The following is a 21767-nucleotide window of genomic DNA, read 5'->3' on the forward strand; positions in this document are numbered from 1 at the left end:
ACCCCTAAGTAAGACTGCAACTACTGCAGAGGGCAGTGTAGACCAGCTGTACAGGTAGCTCACTTTTCTCCACTAAGTTAGTACTGGTCATCTAGCCATGAGATATGAGCTGCTGCATGGGCTGTTTGGTAGATCACAGGGCAGAGAATAGCACTTTTCAGAAAGGGAGTCAGATGTAAAGTTGGGACAAGACCCCCTACTTAATGCATTGTGCCTTTCTCCTACTTCACACGGCACACTTCCCAGGTCTCAGGCAATTGTATTTCAATTACCAGGGTGGAAAGAATTCAGCATGCACGTTTTGCTTTAAAGTTCAAGGGTTTTAAACATTTAGAGAAAAAAAAAAAATCCTTCATCCCACATCCTTCATCCTGTGACAGGAGAAGGAAACCTTTACACAGACTGGTATTTTGGCTTTTCCATCTTTGGTGATCCAGATTAATGCAAACGCAAACTGTAATCTTCACAGTTGTCATTTTCACAGGGTAGCTTTTACTATTTTGTAAGTGTTTAAAGTAGACAGCCTAGATTTATTTACAGGAACAAAAACAAGGGTATCAGCACTCAGAAACCATTATGTTACCCTCATCATTTTCCAATTTTGAAATAATACAGAGCAAGTGTGGAAACAACCCTCAACTTACTTTCCTCTACTAATCAAGACTGAAGGGACAGATTTAATTCAGACAGTAGGAAATCAGGGCCAAGTTAAACATTTCATTTGCATGCATGCACAGCAAACAGCAAAGGCTCTTTCGTTAGATCAGCTCTTCATGCACTTCTGAAGGTAATCTTAGGCAAAGGCACGGTAACCAAGCACAGAGTGATCATTAACAGCAGGCAATAAAAATGAGCCCCGTAGCATTACCTCATCCTGAACTCTCATCCAAGCTATGTGTAACCTTCTCAGTACACAAGGAGAACAAGCAAGTTTTAACTACCTAACCACTGTGACAGGCTGCAGCTGCAAACTGCAACTCTACTGCTTCATTAACCATGTCAAATTAATGTTGAATCCTAAACAGAAGCAGGAGATAAAAGGAGTTTTAAAAATCAAGCAAGCAAGCAAGCAGCAGTATCAGCCCATAACTCTTCAGTCATCTCTAGTCTCCAAGAAAAACAAAATAAAAGAAAGAAAAATTAATGTGTCCGTGATTCTGCTTGACTTTAAGCTTTTAATCATACATCTCTGCACCTTCTTCAGCTGCATTCTTTAATCATGGAAGGCCCCTTCTGAAAGGGGACCACACAATCTTCTCTCACTCTCCACCTTCACCAAAGCACCACAGCAGTCTGGGAAATTAAGTGGCAGGTAACAAAATATATTTAAAAAAAAAAGTGTCCCCAACTATGAAACTAATGAATAGCAAATATGTAAATTATGAAATTCAGGTACATTGTTTTCTTGCTCCTTTACTTCTCAACACTTTTACTTAATTTACCCCCTGCAAACAGTAGACTGGCAGATGAAAATTTTGGATTTTTAGCGCTCTAAGCATAATTTTTCTCAAGTCCATTTACATAGATGGTTTTGTTCTGTTATGGGAAGGTAAAATGCTACCTATACCCTTTCAAAGAAAATGTTTACACTCAACTAATTTAACTAGAATCAAATTAAACACATCTGTAGCTATCTTTAGATGGTACAAATTGAACTAGCAGCTTATATCTTTTGTAGTAAGGATAACACCACATTCAGTGTTTGCTGCATATTGTGCCACATGATTTTAGCAGAAACAGTGGTTTCTGAACAATATCCACAAGTAAACAGCTGAAAACAAACATACAGAAACATTAACTCAGGCTGTCTGTCCAGCTAGCTGGTAGAAGACACCTGTCTTTCACGTCCTAGTAGTAGTTTTGTTGCAGCCATGATGACCTAAGGATATAGGCAAGACTGATTTTGGGCACAGAGGTACTATCTAGGTATATACTTAGAAGTAGTAGAGCAGCTTCCCCATTTACTGAAGAAAAGCCTGTGCCTCCAAAAGCTGGTCTACTTTTTCCAAACTAGGTACTCAGTTGTGCTACTAAAAATGTAACACCCACCTTCAGAATTTGTCCTGCATAACCTTAAAAAGAGTACAAATCCATTTGGACCATAAATTGACTAAAGTATTCATTGGTTGACTGGCCTTAAGTAGTCCTCAAAACAATTAAAAAAAAATCAAGATTATATCTAATGTTATTTTTATGACATTCATACCAAGAAAAATACTATTAGAATAGTTAGTCAGTCATGTTCAAACAGAAAACATTTCTTTTACAGCTGTTTTCATCCTGAAAATTGAAAAACACATATGAGCATTCTTCTGTGCTAGTGTCATTAGCTACACAATCCATCCGCGAGTGCCACAGAAGAAGCCATTTCAGTTTTTATAATTCTGTATCAAAGTTGCAAAGAAATTGAAGTTTTGTGTGTGTATATATATGTAAAAAAAATTAAAATCCCCACAAAATTTCAACACAAAGACTACTTAAAAGCACTTCTGTATTCAAGTTTGCAACAAACATGTTGCTAACAGTAGTCAGAAACCTACTACTAAATCAGCAAACTGAAATAATAAGGACAGAGATAATGTTAATAAGAAAGCAGCTAAATCACTTTCCATCTCAATAGCATCTAGCAGTGTGCTGGGAACCTGAAGGGGGCGGGGGGGGGGCGGGAATCAAAGCACACACAAAAAAAAGAAGCCAAAAAATTATAGCAACCTCTGGAAGCTGCAGGCTTAGGTTTCACAAAGCACTGGTCTAGTTCCATTTAGTTTGGGTTTCCAATTACAGCAGTTTCAAAAGCAACCAGTAATTTCAGTATCTGAATTTCAGATGCACTTCAGAAGACATGACAGCTGAGGCACGTGAATTCTAACCTGTAATGCTAGAGTTCTCGTTATGCCAGTAAGTGATGGAATTTCCAGTATTTTAGTTTACTTTGAAAGAATGATATAATGCATCAGTTTATTTTACTATATAATGATACACATCACTGTGTTTTTCTTTTACCTTTTGAATCCATCTTTATAAGCCACTTGAGCAGGACAGGAAGTGTTAATTATTCACCATAAAGATTTCTGGTCTTTCCTGAATTAGTCACACGAGAACATTAATAGTCAACGGAGAGACTGCATCACAGAATAATGGATAATAATGGGGTCCTATCTTCATCAAGAGATTACTGCAAAACCACCTGAGATTTGCAGATGTGTAATGCAGGTGGTTCTTGTTCTTCTAATTGCATAGCAACTCTTCTGATTGAAAAATACTTCCTCCACCCACCACAAACACTTCCTTCTACGTGAACAACATTGGAAACAACATGTCAATGGGTCAATATTGTCCTAGAGCAAGTTCTGATTTAAAACAAACACCTCTCTCTAAAGGACAGAGCTGGAGAAGCTGTAAATACTCCTTGCTACCAAGTCTCTCATTCAAGACTCCTAAAGCACTGTGGAATTAAAAGTGATATATGAATCACTAGTGAAGGAAAACATGGAAAGGGAAAAGCATGGACCGACTGTCACACAGTACATCAGCAGCAGAAATAGTAATAAATCCTCTCCAGACTTAAATGCCAAGAAGGGGACTTTTATTTAAAAAAAAGGAACACTCTACTACCCTTATCTTTATGGGTTTATAGTCTCTGAACTCTTGTAATAAATGTATTTAAAAAAAAAAAATCAGCATTAGAGCACAATGTCTGTATATTTGGAATCACAGTACCCAAGGGAAAGTTAAAACAGGAACGTGCCCAGTGTCCAAAATAAAACCAATGCTAAATTACAGACAAAATGAGAAGAATATATAGTGACATTCTAACATCTAACTAATTCTGGAAAAGAAATATACTCTAAAACAGGCATGTTAGAAGTATCACGAACACTCCATGTATTTGACAACACCACAAGTTACAAGCAGCAGAGTTAGTCCACTTTTTTTAAATAAAATGAGGGGTCAGTTTGCTCCATCTTAAGTTAATTATTATTTCCAAGGTAAGTTTAATTTCAGTTACTTTGCCATGAAGTATTAATCACAAAGCTCCAACACCAAGAAAAAAAGATATTTGAAGTGTTCAAATGCTATTGTTAACTGCTTTCTTTTGAAAGCTCAAAAATGAGTTAACACCTAGGGAAGTTACTGAGTATATCTGGATTAATCCTAAAAGCCCTTTATCAGTCATAGCACAGCTGATGGTTCATCCAGACATCTATGTAAAAATGAAAAAACAAGATTTCAGTGGCTTCAAAGAATGACCGTATTTTAAATCTTCTAAAATTCTGAGCATTCAAAAAAAATTAAATCATGATGCTTTCCATATCATTTTTTTTTTCCTATTAAAATCTGAATAATTAGACTAACATGCTTGCAAATTAAAATTGGGAAGAACCTCTGTTATGGAAACATAGCAAGTTAAAAATGCTTTCACTCCTTCAAAGTATACAGTCAAAAGTTGATTCTAAAAATAGGAATTATTAGATTTTAAACTGATTAACATATTAACAATTCAGGGGAACACTTGAAACCTATCTGCATGAATAAGCAAGCATTTAACAACACAGACAATTTTAGAAACTGTTATTGTCCATTAGTTCTCTGAAGGAGATTACTAAAAAAAGGTAACACTAGGACATGAAACAATGAACAAGCATTACTGCATCCGACACCAATGCCTCTTCTTGCAAACTGGTGTCAGCAGCACCTGACCTAAGAGTCACCTTTCTCCAGCTAAAAATGCAGTTCATTGAGTAATATTGGATACTTGTTAAAGAAAAGTTTCAAAAGACAGTTAACTGATTTATCAAAACACTAGATTCCTTAATATTGACATTATCCTGGACCAAAATAGCATCTAATCAACAGTTAGAAGGACAATACAATTTCCAATACCTAGGAACTCTTGCTAAATGACAGCATTTTGCCTACTTTATATATGCAACTTCCTCTGAGGCACCACTAACAACATATAATTAGAGATCAAAATGCTGCAGTTATGGTGACAGGGCTGATCTCAGTAGCAGTCATATCGTGAAGGCTGGTTGTGTTTTAGCAATTAAGTCAATGAGGACATGACTTTGGACTCTGCTCTTCTAAGCGCACAATTTGGAGGTTATCATGGAACCAGCCTGCCTTTTTTTTAAAACACTGCTTCCAATCTATTGTGCTCCTTTCTTCTCCCCCTTCCTTAGCTGCTTAGGAATTAAATAGAACTTCTACATTCGAACAAGCAGAAGTTGAATATATACATTATAAAACAGGCCGTCAAATTAAACAACTCACCTAGCATCACATACTACATAGACTAAAGATCTAGAAACTAAAGACAGTAATCATCAAACCACCTATTTTTCTCTCAGTTTGTCTGACTGCTTATTAAAATTATTTTAGGAAAACCAGTTTTTACCTCCATTCAAAATTTTTCATTACTTCCAGTTAGTCTATTTAATTTACACCAAACAAACACTAAAAATCCAACACTAGCCAAAGTATGTTTATTAAAGGACATAATGTCAATTAAAGTAATTTAAAAAATAAATTCCCTTAAACCACTAATAAAAATACTACAACATTTAGAAACTGATATTTATCTTCCTCCTATTGACCTACATTGTTCAAGTTCAGAGCATGCATATGCTGGCCAAATTAAACAGCAGGAATTGAATAGGATACCTACAGTTCTTTCATAAATAATGTAGGGCAGCATTCCTTGCTGCAGGGAAGACCCCAGAGGATAGATTAAATGTAAAAATCCATCAACAATTTCCTAATTCAGCTTCTCTGTACAGGCAAGTACTGCACTTACCACAATGCTACTACCCAGATGCTATTAACAGAGAAATTGAACACGGAACTGCAAACATCTTCCTTCTCCAGCTCATGGAATACTAAAACTCTTCAATTAATACATTTTCCTGAGTACAGGTAAAGAATAATTTAGAGTGAATGGACCTATGTATTACAATACACTCACTGTTTGACTTCCAAGCTATGAGATTTCAAAAAATGTATTAAAAAAAAAAATTTAAACCCCACACTCCTTAAGCATATAAAATTCTCACCAATTCAAATAAAAGATCCATCCCCATTATTAAAAAAAAAAAACCAACAAAAAAACCAAAACAGTGTAACACCAAAATCTTAAATTAAAAGATAATGGTTGGGCATTTTTGCAGAACCTAAAACCACCAACCCGCTTCTGCTGTATGTTAATGTCATCTCCACAGTCTGAAACCATTGATCGGCACCATCCACACAAAGGTTTCATTTTCAGAAAGTGGTTTTTAGAATTTTGGAATCATTTTGCATTCGCTGCATATAGTGTCCTCAATCCTATTTTCTTATGTGGCCTTCTCAGTGCCCTGAGAAGATGCCTTTCTAATATCTGCAACCACTCTGATCTAAGTTCCTTCACAAATCTGATGTCTAGAGGAGTCAATTCATGCTGCAGCTATTGCCCGATTTTTAATTCTTCTTCCAAAACCAGAGAAGGGACTCCATGCCCTGCCTATACTAAATAGACAGGAAGGATTTCTCCCATTTGAGCAAAAGAGGAGACAAAAAAAAGGGAGAACAGATCAATGTAATTTACCAGCTTAAACTGAATATGAAGTTTATCTCTGAAATCCAAATAAGGGCTTCAACATAATCAAGATCAAATACTGTCCAAAAACATTCACAAGACATTTCTGATAACACTGTAAGATACAAAGTTAGTCAGTCAAGGTTGCATATTTGAGGACATACAGGAGCACAGTGACATTTTAAATTTCAAAGAATGTAAGCAATATTTTGCTGAGAAAATATATCACATTCATCATTCATACCAACTGCCTCTAAAGAAACTTATGTCTATTTATATGCACAAATTTCTAATTTAAAATAAAAATCCAGTAATAATTGGCATAGCATGTTAGTGAAAATATTCAAGTCAAAACTAAACAACTCCAGTTAATATATCCATCAAGGATCATTCTCTCAAGTTAATGCTTTGCGTCACTGATTTCAACACCTTAAAGGAAATACCAGGTCATGATGCTTCCGTTAATTCAAGACTTCAACAGCTCTCCAAGCCTAACATGCAGCAACAACATTACCACTTTTGTGGAAGTTTGATGTTGAAGTGGTTAAAATTTATGCAACTAAAAACAGCAGTAGTATTTCCTTAAAACTGATACCTATATTATAACCCTCTAACAGACTGGACTTACCATTAGAAACTTTTGAGAACCCAAAGCACATTCAATAAAATGAAACTATACAAAACACAACATATCTATGCTACCATACAACATTGAACATTTTACTAATTAGCATTAAGACAGGTATTTTGTAGCACTAACTGTGGAATAATCATTAGCAATGCCCAAATCACAATACCTTCAACTAATCACACTTTACAGAAGACATGAAGAAGGTACTGACCGACAGGAAGATAGAAAGAAACCTGGGAGGTGACCTAGACACAGTAACTTTTAACTCCTCCAAGCTTCAAAAAACAGCACACAATCTACAACTTTCTTGTTCGTTTCCACTTGTAGGAGCAGCAGCTATGACACTGAATTTCATTCTGACTGATGAGGAAGTTACAGTTAGATTAAAAGGTGCTGGATACGTCTGTCTATAATTAGCACAGCATCCATCTACAATTAGAAAATATTTCTAAAACATTTTATATAAAGATTTTGAATAAATTCATGGTTTAAGCAAGTTTTGGTTTTGTTTTGTTTGCACAAATTCTGGCTTCACTGAAGAAGTGAACAGACATTTTTAATCAAGCAGGCATATTTTTGGATCTTCTTAAACAAAACACCCTCATACACCAGCTGTTTGAATTTATTCACTCTTTAGAATTATCACACAGCAAGATTAAAGGAAACAAAATCAATTACTTTTTTTTTCCATAAAGCAAATGGTTAAATTATGGAACTACTTGCTGCAGGATGTTGTGAGGGGTCAAGAGTACACATGGATTCACCAAGACATTATGTAAATTCATAAAAAAATAGGTAAGACCTACTAAGCCATAAATCTATAAAAGAGAGGACAACCTTATGTCAGACTGCCAGAAGCAAAGGAGGTATACCAAGATAAGCATCACTGCATGCTTGCTCTGTCCTTACTTCGGCATCACTTATCACCCAAATCAGAAACAGGGCTGGATGCATCTTTGTTCTGATCCAGAACAGCTGTTTTTCATTAAATAACAAAATCTCCTTTCTGTTTTGTCTGTTCTACTAAGCACTGCAAAAGAAAGCATTGTTTTCACATTCCTAGAAAAAAGCTTATTACAGTTAAAGTATTAAATCCAGTTCATCTGCTTTTACTTCGAGTGCCAATAACCCCCATTCCTAAAGGTAAGCTTCTGCAGCAAACAGAAAACTTAGCCCTGATCCAATATGTGGTACCTTGCAACTGCGTTTGCAGGAGGCGACTGCTCACTGTTCAAAAGAGTGAAAAAAAATTCTATCTTTTGACTTCAGTTGAGGTGCTCTTCTAGTTGTATTATGACTGAGGGAAATCACAAGAATGTCACAATTTATCATTCTTTATTCTGGATATTCTTATTCAAGCAGGGAACATGACAAAGTTCAATTCCCCACCACCACTCTCTCCTCAGATAGAACCTTCTCTACATCTCATAATTCTCAATATCTTATAAAATTAAGATCCAAGCAAAGAATTTCAGCGTCTCTCCAGTGCCTGCTATCATTCTCTGTAGCAGTTCCTAGGAAAACTTGTAAATAAATCAATTCCTCATGAGACTCTCCCTTTCTGCCAGTTAAATAATTTGACACTTCTGTTGTGCAACACACGAGCAGATGTGTTACAGCAGTTAATGATAGTTTAACTACAAACTGCTTCAAGTTCTTTTACCCAAAGATTTGACGGAGTATTAAATAAGTTCATGCATGCGTAACAAAAAAAAATACAATATTCAAGTATCTTTAGTCTTAACCTAATACCAAAACAGAGTACACGGTCCACAGCAGGCAAATTAATTACTTTAGCCCAACGAACTAGTTTCCTGTGATAGATGGCCTATAAACATTTGTAATAAATAAAAGCAAACAAGCTTTTATCTTACTCGCAAAAAAATGGTGTAGGTCTTATACAAGGTAGTAAGAATTAGCCTTCCTAAAACATAAGTGTCATTAATTTATTGATTTAAATCAATTTATCACTTTAGAGAAAACAACTAACATTTCTGATCATCGAATAACTGCAAAGAAACCCTGCCCCTCAGACAGCACTACCCACACACAGCCACCCCAAAGCACCTTATTCGATCCTCACTGCTCACTATTCACTCAAAGTCCCCAGTTAATACTGAGGTCTAACAAACAATAACTTGTTTGGCAGTGCATACGTTGTTTTGGATAAACCCACAGATTCACTGCTTATTCTAGCATCTGAATCAAAGCTTACCAGAGTAAGTGAAAGCCTGCCTAAGGAACTGCATGATACAAGACCAGTGAAAACTAATTCTCAGAGGGAAAGGTATATATTTCAACAGCTTATTCAAGCCTCATTTAGGAACATCTATGTGAAGTTTCAACAGTGGTTAAAGCAAAATTAGGTTTATGAAGGCATTATGCATTCACGATGACCTACAGAGCCTATGAGATTAGAAAGTATTTATTAAAAGGACAGTCACTGAGAGTTCATATGGAATGAACAGCTGTAATCACCAAAAAAAGGAAGGAAAAGACTAACCAGAGAAGAGGCTTCTTAATGGCATATATATATATAGTCATTATTTGTTTAGAAGTTAAAAGCAAGCTTTGGTGATACACAGTCACAAACTAATCATGCTTATATTAAATGATTCACCATTTGATCAAATGTTTAATATTAGTAAACAAAATTGAGAAAAGAGCCAGATTGGCATGGCAAGGACCTGATGATACATAAGTGACCGGAAAATCCAGACTCTGGATTGGGCCTGCACAGAATGCTTGGGGCACAATGTCTCATCACACATATGATGCATGCAGTGTCAGAGAAAGGCAGAACAAATAGTAACATTCTGCAAAACCCCTGCTGGCATGTTCTCAAACAATATTGCCATCAGATTTAGCTGACTACAGTACCTTATAGTTGCCAGAAATAAGATGAGATGAAACTAATCATACTGTGTTTTTAATCAACTTCCTGCTGGCTGCCACCATTTCAAGAATGGAATTCATTTGTTTTACGTCTATTAACATACTTCCTTCTTTTCTGGTTCTAAGGCACTGAATGCAATTGTATGGTATCAGTCTGGACCATAAGAAAAATAAGCAGTAGTCACCGCAGTACAAGTAGAATTGTAAAACTATTACCCTCTCTGACATACTCTTTCACAGTACATGCTTCTAGCAGCCAAGGAGTATTTTAGCTTACAAGTTTCACCTATGCATATAACCATTTAACAGTAAAAGCCCCAGCCCTTTGATGAGCTATACACAAGTGAAACCTTCGTGGAGTCCTGTAAAAGCCAATGGGGAGCTGCCAACATGTAGTTCATTAAAGAATCATGCCTCATCTCTAAAAAGCAAAATGGCTTAACTGGAATATATACATATAGTAGTATCTTCATGTATTTAGTAACTTAGAGCTGAAGATTTTATATATACCATAAAGTGAACCAGGTTACTGAAATCATAGAATCATTTAGGTTGGAAAAGACCTTCAAGATCATCGAGTCCAACCATTAACCGTGCCCACTAAACCAGGTCCTGAAGTACCCTGTCCACTCACTTTTTTAATATCTCCAGGGATGGTGACTCAACCACTTCCCTGGGCAGCCCATTCCAATGTCTGACAACCCTCTCAGTAAAGAAATTTTTCCTAATATCTAACCTAAATCTCCCTTGCCTCAACTTGAGGCCATTTCCTCTCGTCCTATCTCCAGCCACCTGACAGAAGAGCCCAGCACCCACCTCACTACAACCCCCCTTCAGGTAGTTGTAGAGAGCTATAAGGTCTCCCCTCAGCCTCCTCTTTTCTAGACTAAACAGCCCCAGTTCCCTCAGCCGCTCCTCATAAGACCTGTCCACTAGTCTTAGAAAAAAACCCAACATTACATGGTCTGCTAATCAAGAAAAGAAGAAAGAATTTTTCCAGATCATAAGAATGAGAAGTTAAGCATAACATAAACTCTAGATGAAGTAACCTAAAATAACTTGCATACTGCACCCCTTCCAATCTTTGTACACTAAGATTATTTCAATAAAAAGCAAGATAGCTGCAACTGACTGAAGTTTAAGATCTAAAAATAGGAAGAAAGGGGAGCAAAATATTTCCAGACAGTAAGTTTTATGAGAAATTCACACAAAACATGAATACAGATGAGAGGTTTCCCAGTCGAGATTATCTGGGTAACTGAAATGATTTTGTAAAATATAAAGATCATCTCAGTGCTCCATTTGAACTTTACTTGAGCAGAAATGACAGACTGGATGTTCTAAAAAGAAGGGCAAGTCTGCAGAAGATTTAAGGATGGATTCCATCATCTTCAACAAAAGGTAAGCTAACGTTAGCCATTGACCTTAAGCAGACGTCTCAGAAGTTCTGAACAGTGTCACTGAAGTCTCTTCTCTCAGCTGTTCATTTTTCAGTCTCTTAGATCTTGAAACATCAAGAGTTTAGTAGTTTTCCAGTCACTAGAGATTCTTGAAACCTACAGGATCTGAATTTCTAATATAAAACCAAGTATTTTAAAAGAACCACGCCTCCAACTTTAATGCAGTAGTACATACCAGTCTTCTCCTGTAATCTCTTTGCATGCCACCACTATCAACATGCATCTCAGGAGCTACTTCTATCACTGTTCACCAGTAGGCAAGTTTTAGCCCAGAAACCCACAGCTTACTTCAATTTTAATGGTTCTTTCAGTATTTTCCGCAATGTTTCCTATCTTTGTGGATTACTGGAGAAAGTGTGCATCTTGCAGCAAACAGTCCTGGCTAAGCATTACATAAAATCAATCAATAAAAACAAACAAACAAACAAAAAAACCACCATCTTTTATACTTGGCAAAATCTAGACCTTATTTTCTGACCCACTGACACTGAGTTGTTCTGCTACCTACATGGTTCAGGCTCACTGAAGAACAACTGTGAAAGGATTCTCAATCATTGGACCAATGGGGACCAGGAAACATAAAGCAACATTATTCCTCTATGTTACTTTATTTACAAATTTCATGGAAACTACTACATTAAATTACAAGTTTCAGAACTTTTCATAGCCTTAAATGTCCTGCAGATAAACAGCAAATACAGTTCTGTTATTCCAAAATGTCACTTAATAGACATATAAAAGTGACATGAAAGTCACAGATATGACTCTGTCTTAAGACATGTTGCTGGTAATAATCCTAGCTGACATCTAGAGCAGCAGAATTCCAACTTCAGATGCATATAACTCTTTTTGCTATCAGGATTTACTTTCTTCAGAAAGTTGGTATAAAACTGTAACCCCTTAAGTACTCCTGCCAATGCAACTTCACTAGAAGGGCATGGCTATGCAGATTTACCAGCCAATCTTTTCAAGCACTAGCAAGACCTAGGTACGCAGGGACAGGAAGACACTTAATTTTCCTCAGGACCGAGAAGTAAAACAAACCGTCAAACTCTGGAAGCTGACAGCACAGTTTTGGGTTTTGTTGGGTTTTGTTTGGGTTTTTTTACGTGAAAAAACAGATATGTAGTTTGTCACTGCGTATTGAAATGTACCTGGCAGACACTTAAAAGAAACTGAAAAACATATTAGTTTATTCACTGTACTGGTGGAGAAAGTAAGCTTTTTTCCACAGTGCTGTCTTTCAAAAATATCTTACAAGAAACACTACTGCATGGATGATACCCTAAGGCAAAAAAAAAAAAAAAAAGGCAAAAAAAAATACCGTTTGGATAGCTGCTTGTGCAAGGGAAACATATTTAAAAAAAATTAGCAGTTTTAAAGGAAATGGGTTTTCTTGAGAGCCTCCTATCACCACTAAGCGGATCCTTGAACACGAAGCACCAGATTCTCTTCTCATTATCACAACACGCTGAACTAGCCAAGAAGTTCAGCCCAAAGAAAAAGTTCACTTTCAACTTTCTGCAACTCTCCTTTTGCATCAGTATCATGTTACAGAAGTCAGTACCCTACATTAGAGATAGCAGCAACTTGCCTTCCACTACATTACACAAAACATGAGGGCCAAATATGGGAGCCTAACAAAACAAAAATAAATAAAATAATTTACTGTATATTTATAGTCTGTCTTGCAAGATCACTCCCAACAGGGCCATGGCATTTGTTGCAGTTCAGGCTTCTGTCATAACTCAGAAATGGGATTTCATTTAAAATCCTGCCACTCCAATAAACCAACCAAATGTACAGTGACATCACTAAATCACTCTTATTGCATCTCTTTTCTCTCAGCCTCCACTTCGCCGGAGTACCTTAAATTGTATGACATAAATCCCAAGAAGGTACAATCATAGACAACCGCAAATCTCAGGCGGGCCCTCAAAAGTCTATTTAGCCACATATTCTCTGAACTTTCCATAAATAAGAACATTAGGGACTAATGTTTCTGTGACATACATTAAAGACACTTTATGATCATGTGTACCTGCCAGTGTACCATCTGCCATGATACATCTGATTTAAAAAAAATAAATAAATAAAATCAGCAACAGAAACATCTTCAACAGACATGACCCTAGAGGTGACAGGAGTTTAGCAAGGAACAGCCCTACTTTTTTTTCCACCTTTGGCAAACAGGAATGACCCTACTTCCTCCTTTCTAAAAGGGGATCAGCTAACAGCTAACCTGGACCTTATCTATTATGAACCTCCCTGCCTTCATAAGGTGGAGAAAGTCGTATATTTTTGTCCTTAGCCTTTTTCCTTCATTGGCGACGCTGCCCTGCCCGAACAGCAGCAAGAGCTCCCCGTTCCCGGGCGCGGGGCAGGGATGTGTCAAGCACCGCGCTGCAGGACACCCAGCCGGGCAGCCAAGGGCCCGCATTCCTCATCTGCGCCTATGAGGAGCTAAAGGCAGGCCCCGGAGCGCAGCCCGTAGCCGCCTGCCCCCCCCCTCCCCGCAGCCCCGAAGGAGGGGCAGCCGCTCCACAAACCTGTGTGCCTGGGGAAGCGAGCGGGCCTCCCCCCGCCGAGATGCCGGGAAGGCCGCGGGGCCGCCGCTCGCGGACAGGCCGCCCCCCTCCGCGCCCGGTGGGCAAGGCAGACACCTTTCCCCCGCCCCCGGGTCACCCGCTGCCTGCAAGCCAGGAGCCGCCGCCACCCCCGCCCGAGCCCCCCGGGACGCGGCACACTCCGCCACACGCCGGGAGGCAGGGGGACACCCCTCTCCCCCAGCGGGCACCCCCTGCGGCCCGCCTGGCAGGGGCCAGCAGCCGTCCCCACCCCGGGGCGAGCTGCGGGCTCGGCTCCCGTGACAGGCCTGAGCCCAGGGCTACGACCTGGCCCGGCGCCCCGGCCGGCCGGCCTGCCCGCCAGGCCAGGCCAGGCCAGGCCAGGCCAGGCCAGGCCAGGCCAGGCCCGGGCCCTGCCCCCGCCCGGCCGCGGCCCCCCGCCGCCTCGCCCTTCGCCTCGCTGCCCGCCCCCCCCCCCCGCGGCGGGCCAGGCCGGGCCGGCTCCAGCCCAGCCCCCTCCTCGCCCTCGGGCCTCGCTTACCCCCAGAAGCCGCAGGGGCAGCGCGGTGGCAGGCTGGGCGCCTTGCTGCGCTCGCTGCCGGCGTCTCCCATGGTGGGGCCGGTGCGCAGGGCGGCGGCAGCGGCGAGCGGGGGGGGCGCGGGGCTCCCAGCCGGGATTCCAGGCCGGTCAGCTGGAGCCGGGCGCGACCACTGAGGAGGAGGGGGAAGGGAGCGGAGGGGAGGGGGGCGGCCGCGCCCTACCGGCCGAGCCCGCAGAGGAGCGGGGACGCGGAGCTCTCTGCCGCGGGTCCCCTCCCGCCCGACGGTTTCTGTGACGACCCCGCTGTCGCAGCGGCGCGCGCCCGCCCTCCCCCGCCGCTCGGCCCCTGACTCAACAATGCGTGTGTCTCCCCCCCCCCGCCTCCGGCGCCTTGCCTCCCCCTGTCCTGAGCGGGATGGTTTCGCCAAGCCGCCGGATCAGCTGGGAGTGGCATATACCATAGCCCATCCTGGGGGGAAGTTGGGTTAGATCGGGGGCGGGAACTAGGAAAGAAGCAAGTTTGAAAGGCGCCCATAGACTCGAGAAGGGAACGAACTTCTCTGTGAGGAGGCTTACTGGGGGATGAGGCCGGCAGAGCTACCTGGAGCCGCCGCCCTCTTTTGCTTCTACCCACACATTAGGCACGTAGTGGTACAGCCGGGGAAGACCGGTGGGGTGGGGGTGCCGGTGTTGGCTGCGCATGCGCGGAGGGCCTTCGACGCGGAAGTTGGTCGGTGGCGAGCAGGTCCCCGGGGATCTCCCCCGTGCTGCCCGGGGCCGGGTAGGCCCGCACCCCCGCCCCCCGCATCCTCCCGAGCCAGGACCTGCCCGAGCGGCCGTGGCTGGGGCCTAGGCCCAGGCTCTCGCTCGGAGCTACCTCGCCGAGAGGGGCTGGTTGTTGCTAGCCCGGTGTGCCGGGGGGTGGGCGGCCTGTGCGCACTCGGGATCTCTCCCTGGCGGGCGGCTGCCCCTGGGGGACACCGGCGCGGGGCGGGACGGACCGGGCCTCGTCCCCCGTGCACTCCGTTTGCTTCCGTTCTAGGCCTCTCTGCTGCCGGCTAGGAAGGAGGCCTGGGAGGGCCCTGAGGGCGACGCTCCGTCATCTCTTTCCTGCTTATTCTGTAGGTGTTCGTCCTCGGTTTCTCTAATAAAAGCGGTTAGGTGTCTAACGTACGTGGGGGTTTCTTTGCCTGTGAATAAACAACACTCGCTGGCTGGGGAGGCTAAGCTGAGGGCTGGCTGAGGCCGGGAGAAGGCAGTGCCACCTTGGCCCTCGTGTTTTGGCCCCAGAGAAAGGGAGCTGCAAGAGGTAAGGTATGGCAAGCAGGGAAGTGCACAGCTGGCATGGTGCACAGGCGATACCAGCTGTCGCCCTTTGATGGACAGGAAGGGAGAGGGGAGTTTCCAGCATCTGGACTTGAGGACTGAGTAGTGGCGATTGTACTTCTGGTATGGTTTTAGTAAATGGCCTCGAGCAAGTTACAGTCTTGCACTTGCTGAACCTTGGGTTTGTATGTGGAGTGGAAATGTTGCTGACCCCCTGCTAGAAATTGCTTTTTGATCTGAGTGAAAAACACTATGTGGAAAAATACTGGTGTGCCAGTAATGAAGGTGGAATTTTGATATATTCCTGAGGTGCTGTTACCCATCGTATACTTTGATTTGTGCATTGCACTTAAAACCAAGGTTATTTAACACTAAAAATAATAAACATCCTTAACAAAGTCCAGAGTATATAGGTCTTTGTGAACAACTAATTAATTCTGCCAATGACCTTTTGACTTGAATATTAACCTTCGTAAAGAATTTTATATCAAATTAATTCATGACAGAGAAAAAAGTAGTAATGAAATGCATCTACACATGCATAAAACTCTTTAATAAAAAAGTTGGAATTGAATTGAAATCATATAAACAGACTTGGTTGAAGAGACTGGTTTGTGACAGAGTTTACTAATAACAGTTGTTTTATCTAACGGTTGAGTCTGGGGCTACCTGACTTCCTGTTGATGCATCAAGTGGGCCGTTAGTGCTTCAGTAGCTCAACCAGTCGCTGTTCTTCCTTAGCAGTGACTTTGAATGCAGTAACATTGTTGAGTGTGAGACCAATGTAGGATGGAGATGGGATGTGTGGTGAGAGTTTTCATTGACATGTTAACTGGTCCAACTGCCAGCCCTATTTAAAGTGTCTGTGGCTGCATATCAACCTGCCCACCGAAGCATGATAGCTTCCTCTTGGCACAGCTTTCTGAGGAGCCTAGTTGCTGACGCAGCACTGCTGAGTGCACCAAGAGAAGTGAGTACTTGAACAAAATAGCCCTGGCCTCATTAACTCATCCCTTTAAGCCAGTAAGTCAACTGAAAGTTAAAATTGTCTCTTCTGTGCTGGCTACCTGTGCTACTACCAGAGGCTGTAAATTCCCCTCTGATAAGGAGTATGTACGGACTTTTTAAAGATGATTTGATAGTTTGTATGTCCTCCTTTGCTATTAAAGTGAGTTCATGGAGCTCATGTTGAGTTAGCTTTCAAGTATTACAAGTGTTGTCAGAAGCATTCTCTCTGCTCAGTACTTGTGTCATTTCAAATAAACCTTTCTTGATTTTGTAAAGTTATGTTGGAATAATGTCAAAGTTTTAGTTTTCTGAGCAATTCAGATTTTTAAAAACCCTACAGTGATGTGGTAATTCACTCCAAAGTTAAACACAAGAAAAACGTGAGTTTAGGGATGATATTACATGAAGCAAACGCATATTATGTATGACTATGATGAAGACACCTGAACAACTCTAACACTGCCTATTACTAATGCCCTAAGGAGGAATAATCGGGGGGGGGGGTGGGGAACAGGACGACGACGGAGGAACTTCAAGATTATAGTATGGTTGAATACTATGGGACGGAGGAGCAGAGGGAGCATATGTGCTTTGATGCTGTCATGCCATATGTTTATAATAATATATTTTTGGGGGTTTTTTTTAAGTACAACTTTTGCAGCACTGGTTTTGTATAATTGTGGTATTTCCTACTTTGTTTAAACAGCACAAAATTTAAATTACTTATGTATCCATTCAGCATTGTTTCCTGAAAATTTAGTGTGTTGATTTTAATCTATACCCACTTTTCTAAACCCTTTAATGTTTTGATTTGTGTCATGTTTCTTCTGCTCATATCCATCCATCCATTTGCAAACACCAGAAAGGGGGGGGGGAGGGGAAGGGTTGTGGTGCAATGTGGCAGCAAGGGGAAGTACTGGTGTGCGATGCTTCTTCAGAGGCTGGCAGGGAGAAAAGTGGTTCAGCTGATCTAAAATGAACACAGTCATGAACAGGGCATCGCAACCTGCATTCAGTGTGTGGGCTCTTCCTGCAACAGATCTCCCATTGAGCCAGGCCTCTGGCTCCCTGAGGAGTTTCAGTGCTAACTGACTTTTCTTTAACTTTTTTTCATCCAAAGAGTCCAAGGCCTGGGTGCTTTCTCAACTAATGTATAAGCATCTGGAGACAAATGGATAAACAGCACTTAGGAAGCATATGCAGGGATATCCAGCATATTAGTTGGATAGGGCTGGGAATATTCATACACAGAAGGTCATCATATGGTCCAGATACAGCAAAGCGTGTTTCAACCTTGGGAAGCAAATATGCATCATAAATGCACATTAAGTGGGGGGAAAACCCTCCTTAGTGATAGGAAAGTAACTTGAAGAACAGTGATAGCAAAAGAGGACTAGTGAGCAACAGTTTAACTACATGACAACAGAAACAGCTGATGTAATTTTAGTTCTGTGTACCCGAATGCATGAAAGAGATGGGGAAGGTGGTAATCCTTAACAAGACTCCAGCGGCCCTGCAGCTCTTCTCCAGGCATCTTTTTGTGGACAAATCAGAGAGAATGCAGAGAAGAGCAACCAAATACAACCTGCAGACACTGAGATACTTGTAAAACCTAATGTTTACCATTTGGCCAGGGAATGATTGCATTTGGGGAGAGATCATAACCATACATTCTTATTTAAAATTATAAACAAAAATGGAAGGTATTTGCCAGCAGGACACATGGAGTTTAGTAAAAGATGTAAAAGACACGTCTCTAAGGGGAGAAATGCTTAGGATATATATGGAAAATGTTCTTATCGTGAAGTCTGATTTTTGCCTCTCACTGAGGGACTTCTGGCTCATTCTCATTCTCATTGCAGCATTAGGTGAGGTAATAGACCTCACAGGATCAGGAGGCAAAACTCAACCAGATTTAGAAGAAACAATTAAATACTATTGTTTCTCAAGTGCTCCCTTTTATTTCAGAGATAGTAGGAAAGGTTGTACCTGTATATAATCAGAACATTTGGGAGTTGTTTATTTTAGTATAAACATGACTGCCCAATTGGGATACATGTGCACAACCATAAAGTGGAGCAGGTGGAGAATGTCACAAGTATTGTACATCTTCCTTCTCATCTTGAGATCTAAATTGCCATAAAATGATAGAAGTGACTCATGTGGTGCCAATCTGTTAGAGAGACTCTTGAACTGATTGAAATAATCACCACTTTTTATTCCTCTCCAGTAGGCAGATATTCTTAGTGAAATCTTTTCTTTTGGAAGATCATTCTCGTTAAACCCTGTATTGAGGCTGAAAAATAAAATGAACATGTGGGAAAGGGCAGTGGAGAGGACATGTCTGAGCTATAGTCATAGCTAACGATAAAGGTGAACAATTACGATGATTCCCTAGAGCCCAGGGCGTAGGCTACAGACCATGAAGACGTTAACCTGCAGCAAGTCAGCAACACAGATGTGACCCCAGAAAAGGTGACTGAACCATGCCAAAGACTGGCTGAATTGGGACCAAAGCTGCCAGGCTTTCAAATGCCTGCTCTGCGATGCATAGCTCATCTCATTTTCTACATTTGAAAAGCATATCTTGGGTTTTGTACGCAGCTGGCATAGCACGGTGTGATCCAGCTGAACGCTTCAAGATTTGCTTATTCATTTAGCTTAAGTTAGGTGTCGTGCAAGCAGTGTGAAGACAGAAGTGCCCGCACCTTAGCCTCTGGCTTGGGCCTCAGTGAATCCGACTCCAGTTTTCTTTGCTGCTTGAAAGAAGTCTCCAGATTAAAGAAGGCAAGCTGAGTTCATCTTGGCTCTCAACACTGGTTGTGTTGACAAAGCAATAAATAATAAAAAAAAAATTAACCAGCCATGAATTATCAACTTATGAGTCACATAGATTAGAAGGTTTTCGTAGCTGTGTCTGTTTAAAACATAGTTTGAAAACTAAAGGGTAAGTTTAAATGGTTACAGCACAGAATTTGAAGTCAGAACTTTGACATTCTTCTGGATATTTTAAGTCTCTCTGTACCTCAGTTTCGTTTTCTGAAATGGAAACAATAATAATCTCATGGTTAGTCTGGTAAATGAATCTTCATTGGATGGCATTTTTAGAAGCGAAGAACTGCTGTTATTATTACTGTGACTAAGAGAGTGCCATTTCATTGCAATTAATGGCTGGATGGAGGGTCCAAGGTGACAAGAGAAAACTCTTAGCCAGTTGCAGTTTGCACAGATATAACTTAACCCAGAGGCAATTATTATTAATAATACTTTTATTTATTTCACACATGTATTACTTCCCCTTCCCGCCCCTTCTGGGGCACTCTGAGAAAAGCACAAATGCAAAAAAAATTGAATGCAATTAAACAAACATTCTAGGCTAGTCTAAAAATGCCACATAAAATACTTAAAAAAAAAAACTGGCATGATTTAGTAAAAGGAGAGAGGTTGCCTAGAAAACAAAAGTGGGTAGTGACCCCACACAGATGTGACAGTGACTGATACTGAAATCACTCACAGAAAAATAAACCTGCAGATGTTCTATATAAGCTGAGACTTTTATTATTATTATAAACCATGAGACTTATGAATGTGTAATGATGATCACATTGTGCTAGGCATTTCCTGATGCTGGATAGCAGACTCAGCAAAGACCATTCTTAGCCTTTGAAAGCTCTTTTTAGCAAATGATCTCCAGCACTTTTTTTGAAAAAAAGTAAGCATTGTTACAGCAATTTTGCCAGGAGGAAAGCAGTCTGGGAAAGTGAAACAAGCTGCCTGGGGTCACACAAGAAGGCACCTGCAGATCTAGTAATGGCATTCATGTCGCTCAACTCCCAGTATAGCAACTGATACAGTCTGTGCCCTCTTGCAGAGCTCGTGCCTTGGATGCTCCTTTAGCAACCCCCAAGACCTGCATCCTCTGCCCCAGGGTCCAGGTTCATTTAACATCAGTGTCCCAAATCATCTTTGCTGCAACTACTTGGTTTATAAATTAAATGGATAAAAATAAAGCACTATACATGTCCTCCCATTTGAAAAAGAAGCTTAGGCCGAAAGAATATGGTTAAATGGAAACGTAGAAGTTCAGTGATATTTATATATTATTTCCTCTGTTTTCTTTACCTGGCTTCTCTTCAGCATTTTCATAATGCCTAGTACAAAGGGACCTTGTCTGCACCTGGGTCTTCCGGGTTATACTGCAGCTCAGATAAACAACTATAATAAAACTCTCATCTTGTATAAATATAAAACAGTCCAGCCTTCATTAGACTGGAAGGTGCCTGTCCCTGGCAATCTGAATATAAGCTATTTCTGCTTTTTCCTTCACTGCTCTGAAGATGTCAGATCAGGGACTCGGCAGCTGAACATATTTCCAGGCACCTCAATAGATTTATCAGTTCTCTGACTTCTGACCTGGTGCTTCTGAGCATGGCTGAGAGGAGCAGTAATTCCGTCATAAATGCTCCAGTGTCAGGGAGGCTTCATTGCTCAGCGGCATGAGAAAGTGTTTGGTAGTTCAATGACAAAAGGTCTTAAAGAATGTGAAATGGGAGCCAACAGTTAGTTCTCCCTTGCTGACCCTGCCTGCTCCCCGCCATAATATATCCAACATTTAGCTTTTTCAGGGCTGTGGCACCAACGTTAGTGGAGCAAACCCTGATCTTGCTGTTCATGGTATCCACGTGATCACAGCAAGATCAGAAGTTAGAAGTCTTAAGTGCAGCTTGGGTAATTTTGTAAACAGCATCATCATCACCAATTTCTT

At 41.1% G+C, this 21767-nt stretch overlaps 1 protein-coding gene across 2 annotated transcripts in view; it reads right to left on the reverse strand.

The window, feature by feature from the left end:
- The window catches only part of ZFAND3 (zinc finger AN1-type containing 3), a 143309-nt gene extending 128283 nt beyond the window's left edge, over positions 1-15026 (reverse strand). Inside the window, exon 1 of one of the 2 annotated variants that reach the window (XM_069800379.1) lies at positions 14669-15026. In XM_069800379.1, coding sequence (XP_069656480.1) covers positions 14669-14739 — 71 coding nt within the window. In that variant the 5' untranslated portion in view covers positions 14740-15026. The remainder of the gene's footprint in view (positions 1-14668) is intronic. The other variant, XM_069800380.1, reaches the window with a different exon arrangement.
- Between the last annotated feature and the right edge of the window lie 6741 nt (positions 15027-21767).

Source organism: Haliaeetus albicilla, chromosome 13 (assembly GCF_947461875.1).
Source record: "Haliaeetus albicilla chromosome 13, bHalAlb1.1, whole genome shotgun sequence".
NCBI classification, from domain to species: domain Eukaryota; kingdom Metazoa; phylum Chordata; class Aves; order Accipitriformes; family Accipitridae; genus Haliaeetus; species Haliaeetus albicilla.